A 13,855-nucleotide genomic window follows, 5' to 3' on the forward strand; every position below is an offset into this window, starting at 1 on the left:
AGAGGGTGGCAGATCTTCCAGCAATTTTAGGTCTTTAAAAGGTCTGCATCTCTTTCTGAATCTGATCTTAAAGAGATGATGCCTTCTTTAATTAAGAGTTAATGGTATTGCTATGGGATTATCCTGAAATACTTCCACAGGAACAAGATCATTGGATTAAACAGAATTCAATTTTGTTATTGCATTTTTGTTGAGTTGCTATGGCCATGCATGGGCTGTGTTTGTGTGCAAAATTAGGTATCTATGTCTGTGAGTTAGTATGGCAATGTTTAAGGATGCAGCTGGTTTCCATACAATGAAACGTGAAGTTTCTAAGATTACTTAGACTTAGAAAATGTAGCAGATAAACCTGTTAGCCGCAAGGATGTTTTTTAGCCTAGCAGAAAATACTCCCAAAGGTGACAGTTTTCTTAATCTCTGATCCATATGTGTCTCTGTGTTTTGCTGTGCAGGTATTTTAGCAAGACTAGACAGAGCTCAGCCTTCCACCATGCCTGTGCCTCCCCCTCCAGCTCCCCCTCCACCCCCAACGCTGGCCTTGGTAAGTTTTGCAGGAGGTAAAGGTACCGTATACACTGTTCTCTGTTGCTGCTTGTCATATTGAAAGGGACACACAGAGGCATTGAGGGGTGGACAAAAGCATGTATGGTATTTGGGGAAAAATCTCCTACATTATGTTTATGGTTGATGATTGATCCTACAAGAGGGACCATCACTTGCACTCCTAGTGCCCATAATGGATATCACTAGCCACATTCACTCTCCATCCTCCTCTTCTTCCCACGGGAGGTGGTTTGATCTGAGAGGAGAAGTACAGCTCCCCAACAGCTTGTCTTAAATCAGGAGAACTGAAGTCTTGCTGTCCCATGGCCTTTCTCCAGCCATGTATGCCCACCTTCTCCCTTGTTCTACTCTACTACATACATGACCCAAACTGGCAAAAACAAATTCTACTTTTTTAATTTGGCAAGGATAGCTCTTAGCCAGCATAGCTTCTGTAATCAGGCTGTGGTACCAGAGTGCAGGAGCCACTCACTGCTGGCATGGCATGGTGGGTGAGACTGCCTCCAACTTGACTTAGATCAGCCTAAGCTGGAATAGAGCTTGTGCTGTTCTCGCCCTCCAACAGGCAGCCACCTCATTGACAGGAAAGAAAAAGCTTTTTAAAATGCCATTGTAAAATACTCAGTTATTTTCAGAGCAAAACCCGAGCTGGTTACACAGCTGTGCTGCTGAAGAGCCTTTCCCTCATTTTCTACCACAAGCAAAAGACAGACTCTGTGCTTGGTCACTCCATGGCAACTCTTGCCACCTTTCAGGAAATTTTCATAACGCTGATCTGATGTTAGAAAGCTTTTTGGGAACCACCATTACCTGGAAGAAATAACCATATATACATGCTTGTATGTGTGCATATGTGTGTATGTTTGGTGGGGCTTTTTTTTTTTTTTTGGTTCTTCCTTGAAAAACTGTGTCACCAAAGCATAAACTGAAAAGAGAGGACCATTAAGACAAACCTCATGCATCTAAAGGTTTTATTTGGTCTGTTTGAAGAGGTCTATATTGTCAAAGTGATGATTGCCATTTTAAAGTATTTCTATCAGCTAAAGCTCCATTTTTCTTCTGTTTTATCCAGAATTTGTATATTAGTAGTTTTCACTACAACTATCAAGAATGTCCACCTTTTTGTGTAATCAAATTATTTGTGTAGTCTGTCCTTGTTCAGTCTCCAAAATGGCAATTTGCCACAGGTGTGTCTTGCCTTTAAAAAAATCAGAAACTCTAAATCTTCAAAAAATGTCAATTCACATAAAAGCATTCTGTTTGCAGTGAATAGTGTGGGTTAGAACAGCAGCAGTGTTTGGGGCCTCGAGTCAGTAACAAGGCTGGCTACCTATAACATCATTCACAAAACCAGACATGGCGTGCTGCCCACTCCAGTGTGGTTAAACAGAAATTGAGGCCTCAAGTAACTACCGTATTTGAGGAGAAACTTGTAGCTAGAATTTGAGGTTTATTTTGCCTTCTCATTTTTAATTTTATTTTGCAGGCAAATACTGAAAAGCCATCCCTAAGCAGGGCAGAGCAAGCAGGGAGAAATGCTCTATTATCTGATATTACCAAAGGAAAAAAGCTCAAGAAGACTGTTACTAACGACAGAAGTGCTCCAATTCTAGACAGTAAGTACAACTCTGCATGGAATCATAGAATCATTTTGCTTGGAAGAGACCCTAAGGATCATGGAGTCCAACCATAACCTAACCCTAGTACTAAACCATGTCCCTAAGAACCTGGTCTAAATGCTTTTGAAACACATCCAGAGATGGTGACTCCACCACTTCCCTGGGCAGCCTGTACCGATGCTCAACAACCCTTTATATATGCATTTATGGTTCTAAATATCTGAATGCAGAATATTGTTTAAATATCATCAGACAAACTGCCATGAGAGAAGCAGGTAAAATAAAATGCCAGAAGTTGGCATACATACAAATAAATTCTGTTCATCATGGATTAAGTCAGCTGAGGAAACAAGTACTGCTTATGAAATGCAAGTGTTAATTTGTTTGCTTACTCTCATAAAGCAGTTTATTCTCTTGTTTGCTTAATCAGAAAACTATGTAAACCCTACTTGGAGCTGTGCTGTGGATCTGCAGCAGGCCAGGCAGTCAAAACCCCTGTCAGGACTGAGAGCACAGAGAATAAAGTGGAATTTCAGATTCTAATTTTGTGTAAGCAGTATAAAAATAAAGGCACCCCTAGCTTGTTTATGGCCCCAGTACCACCGAAAGCAAAACCTGAGCCAGGAGCTGCACCCCACCCAGGTGTCACTCTGCTGCACACAGTGTTGCTGCTCCGGGAGTGACGCAGGGGTGTTATCTTTTTGGCTGAGCCCTGTTGCTCAGCCTGCCCGGTGGTGCCCTGGCACAAGGCAGCAGCTCCACTTACCTGACAAAGTCTCCATCCAGCTGTGCTGCTGCTGTGTCTCGCTGTGCATCTTGGCAGGTGCTGGGGAGAGGCTGGAAAAGCCTGTGTAGCACAAGTGTTGAGAAGACAGGACAGAAACAGGAGAAGGGTGAGGAACAAGAGCCTGCTACATCAGAGGAACAGCGTTTATTGCCTGGGGAGGGGAGACACTTCAGACTGCTTGGCAAATGTGATACAACTCAGTCCAGGTCTGGCCATGCAATTAAAGGCTAGACTGTGACAGGAAGATGATGAGGAAAGAAGGAAATGCCCAGAGGAATGAGATCTAATTAAAAAAAAAGAAAAAATAGATGCTGCCCTGCAGTCAGCCAGGTACTTAGTTTTTAAACATTTGAGTATTATCTCTGAAAGCAAAGTTACATTTTCTAGTTATTGTAATGAGCTGTAGAAAAGCATTAAGAGGATTAAAGAAGGAGTAAACAGTAAGATTAAAATGATATGGCCTATTATCTTGTTTACATTAATTAACAACTCATGATGAAAGACTAAACCATAGTAGCAGCATTTCCCCAGAGGTTCACACCCTGTGTGAGTCAGACCTGAACCGAGCTACCATGCTTAAGAAAAGAGAAGCATGATGTGAAACATTCTCCCATGAACGTATTCTTCCTCATTTTTTTTGTGTGGGATTATTAGAAGTGCTTTTCGTCCACAGGTTTTAATTATTTTAAAGTCAGTGAAATTTTTACCCACCCAAAATGATGGAAATTGAGATGCCAAGAAATTAAGCAATTAATCCTCAGCCATGTAGCCTGTCACCTGGGAGCTGATCTGCACAGATATACCAACCTGTGAGCCTGCTCATTTTGCAGTGATGCTCTGAATGGGGCTCTTTGCTGTATTTGTAGTTGTGGAAACACTTCCATTTTACTTTTTGCATCTCAGTGTTGTCAGAGCAGAAATATTGACATTAGAGAGAAATGGGAGAGGAAGTAGGGTGGCTGATAAAATAATTCCTGCCTATTGGAAAATTTGGCTGCTAATGATCCCGTCACTGCATTTCTCAACCTACAGGAAAGTAATCAGAAATGAAATCTCTTTCCCCACTAGACTTTGTTTAAATAAGTAGTTATGTTGCAACATCATCAATAGTGACAAAGTTCTGTTCGTTCCCAGAAGTGATCACCAGAGACATCTCCAAGTGGAAGGTTTTCTTCCTTCCTTCCTCATTTCCCATGAAATTGCCCTGTTTCTTGGTTTGCATGTGGAGAAGTGGAGAGGAAAGGTATGAAAAAATGGGAAGCAGCTACAAAGATGCTAACAAAGACAACATGATATTCTCAGATGCTCATCCATGCTCATTTCCAAATTTTCCATAGTGGCTGTTTCTCTGCTCTCCAGTCCAGAATAGGCTAAAGGAAAGTGATGGCTTAATGAAACACAGTGGCTATGTTTATTGCACCACTTCTTTAATGGTGCAATAGGAGTGCTGATGATAGCTGTAATGATCCAGCCTGAACAACGACTTATGTGCTTTGAAAGTTCATCCATTTTTCCCCAGGTATTATACAAGTGTTGCTCTAATGAAAGATGACTTTGCAGGATCAGTCTCACTTCTCTGCCTAATGTGTTGGTTGGTTTTTTTTCCAAACAGAACCCAAAGGACCTGGTGGAGGTGGCGGCGGTGGCTTTGGAGGAGGTGGCAGTGTCAGCAGTGGTGGGTTTGGTGGTGGCGGCGGTGGCAGCTTTGGTAGTGGTGGACCGCCTGGCCTCGGAGGCCTTTTCCAAGCAGGAATGCCAAAGCTCAGATCTGCTGCGAGTCGAGATGCTGGTAAGAAAGACCTTGCAGTTCCAGTGTGAAAAAGTAAATTACATTGCTTAAAACCTTCATAGCACTGCCATAAATTACCTGCTGGGATTGAAAAAGTCTTCAAAGAGTTTAGGATCTTAGAGAAATGTAATTTTCAGCTTAAATCTTGTTTTATTCTTAATACTCCCTCACAGGGAGAAGTGAGACTTCCACTCACCCTCCTAGTAATTGATGAAACGTAAAGATCTCAGCAGTGTTGAGATGCTGCCTTCAAAGTACAGTCAGGCAGCGTGGGTCCTGCCTTAGTTGAGGGCATGCAGGATCGGAGGGAGCATAAGAGGATTCCAGGTCAGTTCTCCCTTTTGCACCAGGAAAAAGGATCTACTTTCCAAATGGAAAGTACATCTGCGTCAGCAGCATGATTTACCACTTAGGGAGTGCGTGAGGCATCCCAGCTGGCTGGTACGCACACTGCAGCTGGAGGCTTCTCTGGGGCATGCACTCTGTTCTTCTGGCTGGCAAAACAGCTGTCCAAAGCCTTTTGAAACACAGGAGACCTGGGGCCACCGAGTTTTGTAAGGTTAAGGAAGTAGGATTTTACACTTGTTGAAGGAGGACTGGCCAAGAGGGGTTGCAGGCTGTTACAAACCTTACATATTTTATAGACTAATGTAATTTTTCAGCACATGTGTACAAAACAGTCTGTTGGAGCTGTTATTTTCTATTGTGTCATGGTCTATTTTGGGAACTTGTATTAGTACAAAAGTTCCTGGCATCACAGAGTGGTGCTGCTTCAACTGTAAGGCTGGCTTGCCTTCTTCCTGACAGGCCCAAGGACATCCTTAGATATCAGTTACTAGAAAGGGCTGAGAAGAGCCTTTTATAGGACTGTTGTTGTTAAATATTATGCAAAAGCTAAGATTTCTTTGCTTTCGGGTTGGTGGTCTCAAATAATTGTTCTTCATTTCTTCCCTTTCCGTGCTATTGCTTGCTAGGCGAGGACTACATCAGTGGTGACACTTCGTTGTCGCTTTCGTTTCTCCCCAGTGGTCCCTCGTAAGCACGGTCAGGTTGTTACCTGCCACTCTGGCGCGGTTCCCCAGGGCTACCAGAACTGCCGATAACTGCTGGCTGGGTGCCCGCGCCGGCGCTGACCCCCGCAGCCTTTGCAGTGCCTTAGGTCGCGTCCCATTCCGAAACCGCTGGGCGAAGCCCCCGCCCGCCGGAGGCTGATGCCCGCTCCTGTGTCCGCAGATGCCGGCGGAGCCCGCCCGCCCGCCCTGCCGCCCGGAGGACGGTCCGCAGCCGCCAAGCCCTTCTCTCCGCCGAGCGGCCCGCCGCGCTTCCCGGGGCCGCCCTCGGGGCCGCGGAACTCCGCTCCCGAGCCGCAGAGGAGCCGCCTGCCACCGCCGAGGCCCGACGTCGGCTCCAAACCCGAGCCCGTGCCGCCCCCGGTGCCCAGCACCCCCCGGCCCATCGCCTCCAGCCTGTACAACAGGGGGTCGCCGCCGGTGCCCGGCGTGAGCCGGCAGCCCAGCCTGGGGCCCTCGCCCCCGCCGTTCCCGGGCAGCCGGAGCGCGGGGCCGGCCGGGTCCCTCCGGCAGCCCGGTCCCAGCGCGGCGTCCCCCTTCTCCGGCCGGCCGCCGCTGCCGCCCACGCCGGGCCGGCCGGGGGAGGACAAGCCACCGCCCCCGCCGCCCCCCGCTGGGCACAGACCCCCCGCCGCCCGAGAGGCGGCTCTGCCGCCGCCGCCGCCGCAGAACAGCAAGCCACCCGTGCCCGCCGCTCCCCGGCCGGCCCTGGGCGCCCCGGCACCCCCGCCGCCCCCCAGCCGGCCCGGGCCGCCCCCCGTCCCGCCTGTCCCCGGCGGCACCGACGAGATGCCGCGGCTGCCCCAGAGGAACATTTCGCTGGGCTCCTCCTCGGCGGCCGGCGGCGGGGGGGGCCGTTCCGGACCCCTGCCCCCCCCGCCCAGCGAGAGGCCCCCGCCGCCCGTCAGAGACCCCCCCAGCCGATCAGGTAGGGAGCTGGGGCGGCGCTGGAAGCAGGGGGGGAACGGGGAGCTGAGGGTCCCGAGCTTGGTGGAGATTGAACAGATGGGCACAGTGGGATAAAGTGATAATTTTTGTGGAAATGGTAAATTTTCATTTCACCAAACGTTGGCTGTGCCATTTGGAGGGTAACCCAGAATCTTCAGCCCTGCTGCCCTGATGTGACCCTGCAGGTGCTTCACCCATTGTGACCCAGAAGGAGCAACATCCAATGGCTTTGGCTGGGGTGTTGCATTTTTGCCATATGCATTGCACAGAAGGGCTGGAGGAGCAGGATGCGGTGTGGGGCTGTGCCTTCCCGCCAGCCTGCTGCCATGCACGCATCTGCTTTGCATTGCTGACAAACCATGCTCTTAGGCACAAGGGATTCAGCAGTTGGAAATGAGCATTTATGAGTATCACAGTGGCTTAAGGAGAGTCACTGTGCGTCACAAGCCTGCTCACATATACTTTTGCAGATCTTGTCAACTTTCATTACAAGTACTGTAATTAAAACACGGGGGTTTCCCTATTATGGTCTTTGATGCAAAGAAGCTGGTTTTTTCTAGCTTCTGACAGGTGACAGCATTTGCCTTCCTGAGTCAACCAGCATGAGTTAATGGTAGCAATCTCATGAATGGAGTTTTGCAGAACTCATGTTGGGAGGCAGAAACACTTAGAGCCAAATACAAATTATTTTAATAAAAGACCTAGCTAACAGTTGTTAAATATAACGGTAGTTGTTACAGCATGACTAACTCTTGTTACTTAACCATATGCAGATTTCAAATGAGATTGAAAACAAAATTATTTCATAATATACTTTGTCCTCTGTGACAGCTATTGTTTGTAACCTTTAGAATTGCACATCATAACAAAACTCTCTTAATACCTGATTGTTCTCCCTTTGGAGGTGAGAGAAGTTAAGCACAGACAGCCAGGTCCTGTAATGTCAGGAAGGGGGAAGCATTTCACAGAGGGCAATTCTGGAAAGCTCCATAGAGTTGCCTTTCATTTCATCCTTTGGAATAATGATCTGGAATCATCTAAAACCTGTCTAGTCCGGACAACAGAGATTAATGTCCTAGGAGCTCCCACAGGCTACAGCCGTCTGTGTTGCTTCCCAGCTCCTTGAACCAGCTTGGATCCCCTATAGCCCAGCACCTGCAGCAGCCTGCAGCTACAGAAAATACTGGCCCCAAAACCATGCTTTGTGGAGCTGGTTGCCAGCCCAAAGGATGGCATGATGCTAGTGCAGCCTGCAGTAAATGAATCAGAGAAATGTCACATTTGACTGAGAGCGTGGATCAAAGTTGCAGAGAGTGTCTGCAATTATTCAGATGCTTCCAAGAGCTTCTTCCATTATGGCCTCTGCTTCCATTGGTGCTCTCCTGGTTGGCTTTTTTTCTGAGGCAGATGATTTTAGCAAATCTTTCTGCTGGCTTAATAAGTAGAAGGATGTTGTAGCAATAATTATAAACATAAGTACTCCTATTCTGCTGCAATTTAACATGGGCAATGGGGTTTAGGTAGATTTAGAGTGTGCAAAACTGTTCTGAAAGTTACTAAATGCTTCTCATTCTTAGAAACCATTCCCTGAAGGCAAGCTTTAGTAAATTGTAAAAAAAAAAAAAAAAAGAAGGGGAAGGGAAAAAAAAAAGAAAAATATCCACAAAGTACAGCATGTTTCTTGAAGCACATTTCACTGCTTCTTGCTGGAGAGACAAAATCTGCTGCTCTCTTTTTCAAAATGCACCTCTGTAGCCAGATTTCATCAGGACAAGGAAGCATTTCATTAGAATGAATGTAATTGTCAGTTGCCCAACCATGCCAAACAGGGGTAGTGAGACCTTTAAACACACATAGCCCTCCACACCCTCTGTTTTCATCTCTTTATGTCCTAAAGAGAAGTGCCCTTCCCCTGCCCTCAGGACAGCCCCACTCCCGTGTTACGTGGATTGTGCTTTCGTATTTGACCTGTCATGTCACCACACCAGTTACTCAGATACACAGAGTCTGGAAATGCCAGTCTATGTGTGAGGTCTGTTTCTAGTTCAGTGGGAGGTGGATATGCTCCAAGCCACCAAAAACCTGACACACAGCAGCACATATGTTGGTAAATGAGTGAACCAATGGTGTGCTGCTTAACACTACTGCTCCTGGGCTGAATTCCCCTGTGTGCCACCTGGCTGTGACACCTGGAGGGGACCACCCCTGCAGACAAAGAGCCTCTGAGGGTAGCACAGGTCTCCTGCTACATGTCCTCTTGCCTTGTGAAGGTACATGGAAAGGAAATGGGCTATGGTTTGCATCTCCACAGTACCCTGAATTCCAGATGTAACTTCTTCTCATTGTGGCAAATGTAGCTTAGAGGAGTTTAAAAGTGGCTTCAAGGACCAGCACCTCTACAGAGGCTTCTGTAGCTGAGGGACAAGAAAATATGAGCACTGAGGTGTATTTATGTTTAGATATATCCTGCTGAGGGTGATGCTTCCTTGGGGCTAAGGGTCCCAGAGCAGCCCACCCTCTCCAGTTTGTTAGAGGAGGCTGTGGGAAGTAGGCAGCCTCTTACCACCAGCAAATAACCTCTGGTGCAAACGGTGTTTTTGTGCTTGCCTCTTGTCTTGCTCCAGGCCCCCTCCCACCGCCCCCTCCCATGAGCAGGAACGGCAGCATTTCCAGGGCTTTGCCTGCTGCTCCCCAGCTGCCCTCCCGGGCAGGGCTGGACAGCCAGAGAGGTGGACCCCGACCGCCGCTTCCTCCCGACCGACCGGGCTCGGCAGCACCGCCGCCACCACCGCCGCCATCATCAGCTGTCAGAAATGGCTTCCAGGACCCAAGTGATGGTAAGCCATCTTCCTAGTTGTTTGCCTTGGATAGAGACTGTCTAGCAGCTTTTGGCCTAGAGGCTTTATTTCTAATGCATAGCTTTGATTTCTGACCAACAGGGGTATCATTTGGGTCTCAACCCTGCCAAGTAAGAATACATATGGCATATGTAGAGCAGAACTGCAAAGCTGTCCATACAATCTCCAAAATAACGCTTTGAAAAATAGCCTGAAAAAAAAAGAAATTTATTCACTGTGCTTTGCTTTGCTGCAATACAGAAATATGGCCCAACAGGATTGTTCTGACTCTAATATGAATTCAAACCATAGCTACACCAAGACTCTTTAAGTTAGATGATGACTCAAAAGCTGAAAGCTGAAAAACAGATGAGGGAAGAGATTGTCAGAATGCTGTTGAAAATGTCAAGAATCTCTCTATATGCTAGTGTTTATTGAAAAGGAGAGGTACAAGATTGCTGTGTTGTAAAGATTCACTGTGCTTTTCTCTTTAGTTGTTTTCTGTTTGCAAAGAACAGATAAATCTTTCAGCTAGTTATGGGAAGTCAAAATTGGTATTTTTGACATCTGTAAGTTTAGAAGAAGCAAGCAGAAAATAAAACTGTAATTCATGCTTTTCAAGCATCTTCACATGTCAGGTAAGGCAGGTGGGTCACAAACACATTTTCTTCATGCACATGCCGTTTGCAGGGTTCAGAACCTGCAGCTCCTTTCCACACTGGTTTCTAATTGCAGCTGTTGGGAGTAAACATAGAAAAACTGGATGCCAGTAAATAACCACATGTACAAGTGCTGGACAAAACTTACTTAGCTGTTCATTACATTATGCAATAAAATATAGCAATATCGCAAGAAAGTTATGGTTGCAAAGTCCTGAAGCAACCAAGTGAAGAAATGAAAAAGTCTAAGATAGCCCACACTTTCTTCCTTGTACCTCCAAATTCAATGCAGTGCGGAGCTCTGTAAACATTTCCTAGTATTTCAGTGAAGAAACTGATCAGCTTGCTGTGTTCTTCAGATTTCTGTACACTCAGTAAATACATCAATAGGGTCCCTCTAGTCTCAAGAGATGTAGTGTCGACTGGTGTATTTTTCTGGTTTTGACACTAGTTGCATACAAGTTTCTCTGTCACCATAATTTTTATCATAATAGCCCCAAATTTTCTTGTGTAAAAATTAAGAAAGAAAAAACACCATTTATAAGTCACTGTGCTTTAAATTATGCTTTTGAGCTCCGTATGTCAACAAAGTATGAATGTCAGAAAATATACCTATACCCAGTTCCTATACCCAGGAACAAAGTACTGTTGGGAAGTAGGAGATACTATACATTTCCAGTATCGAGTATATATGTATGTGTGTGTGGATAAAAAAGCAGATCTGTTACAGAAGAGAACATAGCACTTATTTCAGAATTATGGTAATTTTCCTATTGGTGATTTTGTATTAAATTGGCAAGTGATCGGTTGAAGTTAGTAAGAATTTTCATTCTCAGACTGACCTAAAGCATCTTCTTCCCTGACTTCGCAGTAGGCTGCTGGTTCAGTACTCAGCTATGTAAGCATTTTGCAATATAAAACGTGTTAAACATGATGTTAATGTCAATTGACTTTCCTGAAGCTGTGTCACAAAACTAATGAGTGAATTGCATGGGTTTTTTTCAGATGAATGGGAAAGCAGATTTTCTTTTCATCCTATATCTGATTTACCACCTCCAGAGCCATATGTACCCGTGAACAGAAGTTATCCCAGTAAACTAGCAAGAAATGAAAGTAGAGGTAAGTTTGTTTCACCTCTGCTGTTGGAATTTCAGCATATCATCCTAAAAACAGTGGGGATGGGGGAGAGACTGAATACTGAGGTTTCAGAACTTCTGAGACTAACAGCCTGGTCACCCTTACCTACCACACAGCAAAAGCTAAATGTAGCTTTGCAGGCACAAGCCCTCTTAAACTTGTGTTTGAGGGGGAAATTGTTTGCTTTTTAAGTTGGAACATGTGTTGTAAGAGACCACCTCTCATATATATATATATATATATACATATAGTCAGCCCCCTTCTGCTACAGGCAGTCAGAACCACAAAATCTGCTGGGACTTCCTCCTCATTTCCCATCTAAATTCGTGCTCAGCTCATTTATTTTTATGCCAACTTCATCCTGGAGTTTAGTTATCCTCCCTCCTTGGTTTGTTAAACCCCTAATATTTTTTTAACGACAACATTCATATCCTCCTCTCAGCTTTTGTTTTGCTGGGCTGCTTAAATCAGGATGTGCTACAGTCTGCTTCCAAGCCATGTTCTCTGATCCTCAGGGTTGCTTCTGTATACATTTCAGTTTGATTTTGTCTTTTCCAGTGTTACATACTGTTCCAGTTCAGGTCTCAACCACGTCTTCTACAGCAGGATAAACGTTTCCTGTCTTCATTTGTGGTATTTTGCCTGATACACCCAAGGATCAATTTACTTCTTTCACAATCAGTGACATCGGTAGCTCGTAGTTATCCTGTAATCATCTGTACACTCAGATGTTTCCCCTCCCTCTCTTGTTTCCAAATGATGAGGTTTTGGTTTGGAGCAGAAATTCCTGTTAGTCTCTGACCCTTCATTTGCCCTGTTAGCTTTCACCCCATTCAGATTACTCCACAAAGAAAGACAAAGTATTTTTTTTATATTTCATTTAATGAGTTTGCAATGAAAATATTCCTATGGGGGAAAACATTAAGAGCTTTGAAATGGTGCTACATTTAGAGCTTTCCATTTTCACTGAAATTTGCAGGTGTTGCAGGTAGCACCGAGAAGGTATGCGTTTGCATAAAATAGTAAGGCTTACAAGAACTATCAATTTGTTTTGAGAAAGGGACAAAAGACTAAAATACATATGCTTTCCAGACATTTGGGAATAGAGGTAGTTTAAAACTTTCTTTTACACCATTTGAAGTTCTGATGTTTAATAAACTCAAAACTCTACAAATATTTTGTTTTTGTAAAATGGTTAGGCACGAAAATGAGTAGATCTTCACCAGTTACTGAGTTAATGTCTTGGATGTAAAGTCCAACTTCAAAAGAAACTAGGAGGAGTAACACAAAAAACTTTCTTTCTCTTTTAGGTGGCTCTGGCCGAAAAGAAAGAGGTGCCCCCCCGCTTCCACCTATACCAAGGTGAAATGGGTGCTGGCCCATCTTCGGGCAACATCTGTTTTCAAGTTTCCTTCAAGTCGGCTCTCCTGCCCACATCATTGGAAAGTTGTCTGTTTTGCTTTATTTCCACTTTTGGCTTGTCAGCTGGAACAAACTTCAGTCTCTATTACAGAAGTAATAGATGCAGCTTATGAACTGTAGTTGCTCACAGCTATAAATTTTATTTGCTTGTACCACAGGCTGTCATAAAAGGCATTTTGTGGACCATACGCAACATACATGCATCATGCTTACCGTGTCCAGCCCTGTGCCCTTTGAGGGCTCCACAGAGTTGTGGCTTTGAATTTAATGAGAGCTGGAACAAAGCTGTTTCATTCACTCTGGGTACAGTAGCTGTATTATTTGAATGATAAAGTACAATCTATTTTCTGTTTAAAAAACAGTTTGTGGGGAAAAACATGTAGCCAAGAGTCCCCTAGATCCTTTTTTGCATGCCTGACTTGGCCCATCTGCTTCTGCAGGCCATAGGCCTACTATATGGTGACCAAGAGTTCATCCTGAACCTTTTCACTTCAGCTTAGCCAAGCAACTCTTATTTCAAACAAGAGCTCGTACATCCTGCCTTGAGGACAAAGTGTGTCTGGCCTTGATTTTATCTGGAGAGAGTCTTCCAAAGAAAAGCGCAAGTGAAGAATTCAGCAGCATAAAAATATATGTTTTTAATCCCTCTTTCCTGCTTTTTAATAATATTATGCTTTAGTTCACCTGATTCTTTCCTACTCTGATGTGGACCAACCCACAGTCATCCGTGTCCTGGATTATTGTAATGCGCTCTACCTGAAACTACAATTGAAGAGGCCCCAGAAAGCAGTTTTGGTGCAAAAGCAGCAATTATTTGTAGTTGCAGGCTCCTTCTATAAAGCATTGCTAACACCAGTGCTCCACAGACTGCCTTCCAGTTGTTTCTTTGGTACAATTAAATCATGGAGCTTGACTTAAAAAGCTTCCTGGGGCTTAGGTCACAAGTCTCAGAGAGGTTGTATTTGACTTGCATTATAGTAGAGCAGCTGAGGTCAAAAATGTGCATAAGTGAAAGTCCTTTGA

General features: G+C 45.0%; 1 protein-coding gene across 2 annotated transcripts; it reads left to right on the forward strand.

Moving 5' to 3' along the window:
* Positions 1-490: 490 nt before the first annotated feature.
* On the forward strand, positions 491-12,825 carry WIPF1 (WAS/WASL interacting protein family member 1; the record flags this gene model as incomplete). 2 transcript variants are annotated; one of them, XM_080346771.1, is made up of 7 exons in its annotated part: positions 491-541; positions 2,051-2,180; positions 4,583-4,759; positions 5,993-6,757; positions 9,402-9,614; positions 11,279-11,392; positions 12,721-12,825. In XM_080346771.1, 7 exons carry the CDS (start codon positions 491-493, stop codon positions 12,774-12,776), a joined length of 1,506 nt encoding a protein of 501 aa, XP_080202897.1. In that variant the 3' UTR covers positions 12,777-12,825. The 2 variants fall into 2 exon arrangements, with proteins under 2 accessions (XP_080202897.1, XP_080202898.1); XM_080346772.1 differs by lacking the exon at positions 4,583-4,759 and having other exon boundaries at positions 2,051-2,184; positions 6,201-6,757.
* Positions 12,826-13,855: the final 1,030 nt, after the last annotated feature.

Source organism: Nesoenas mayeri (assembly GCF_963082525.1).
Source record: "Nesoenas mayeri genome assembly, chromosome: 6".
Lineage (NCBI taxonomy): Eukaryota > Metazoa > Chordata > Aves > Columbiformes > Columbidae > Nesoenas > Nesoenas mayeri.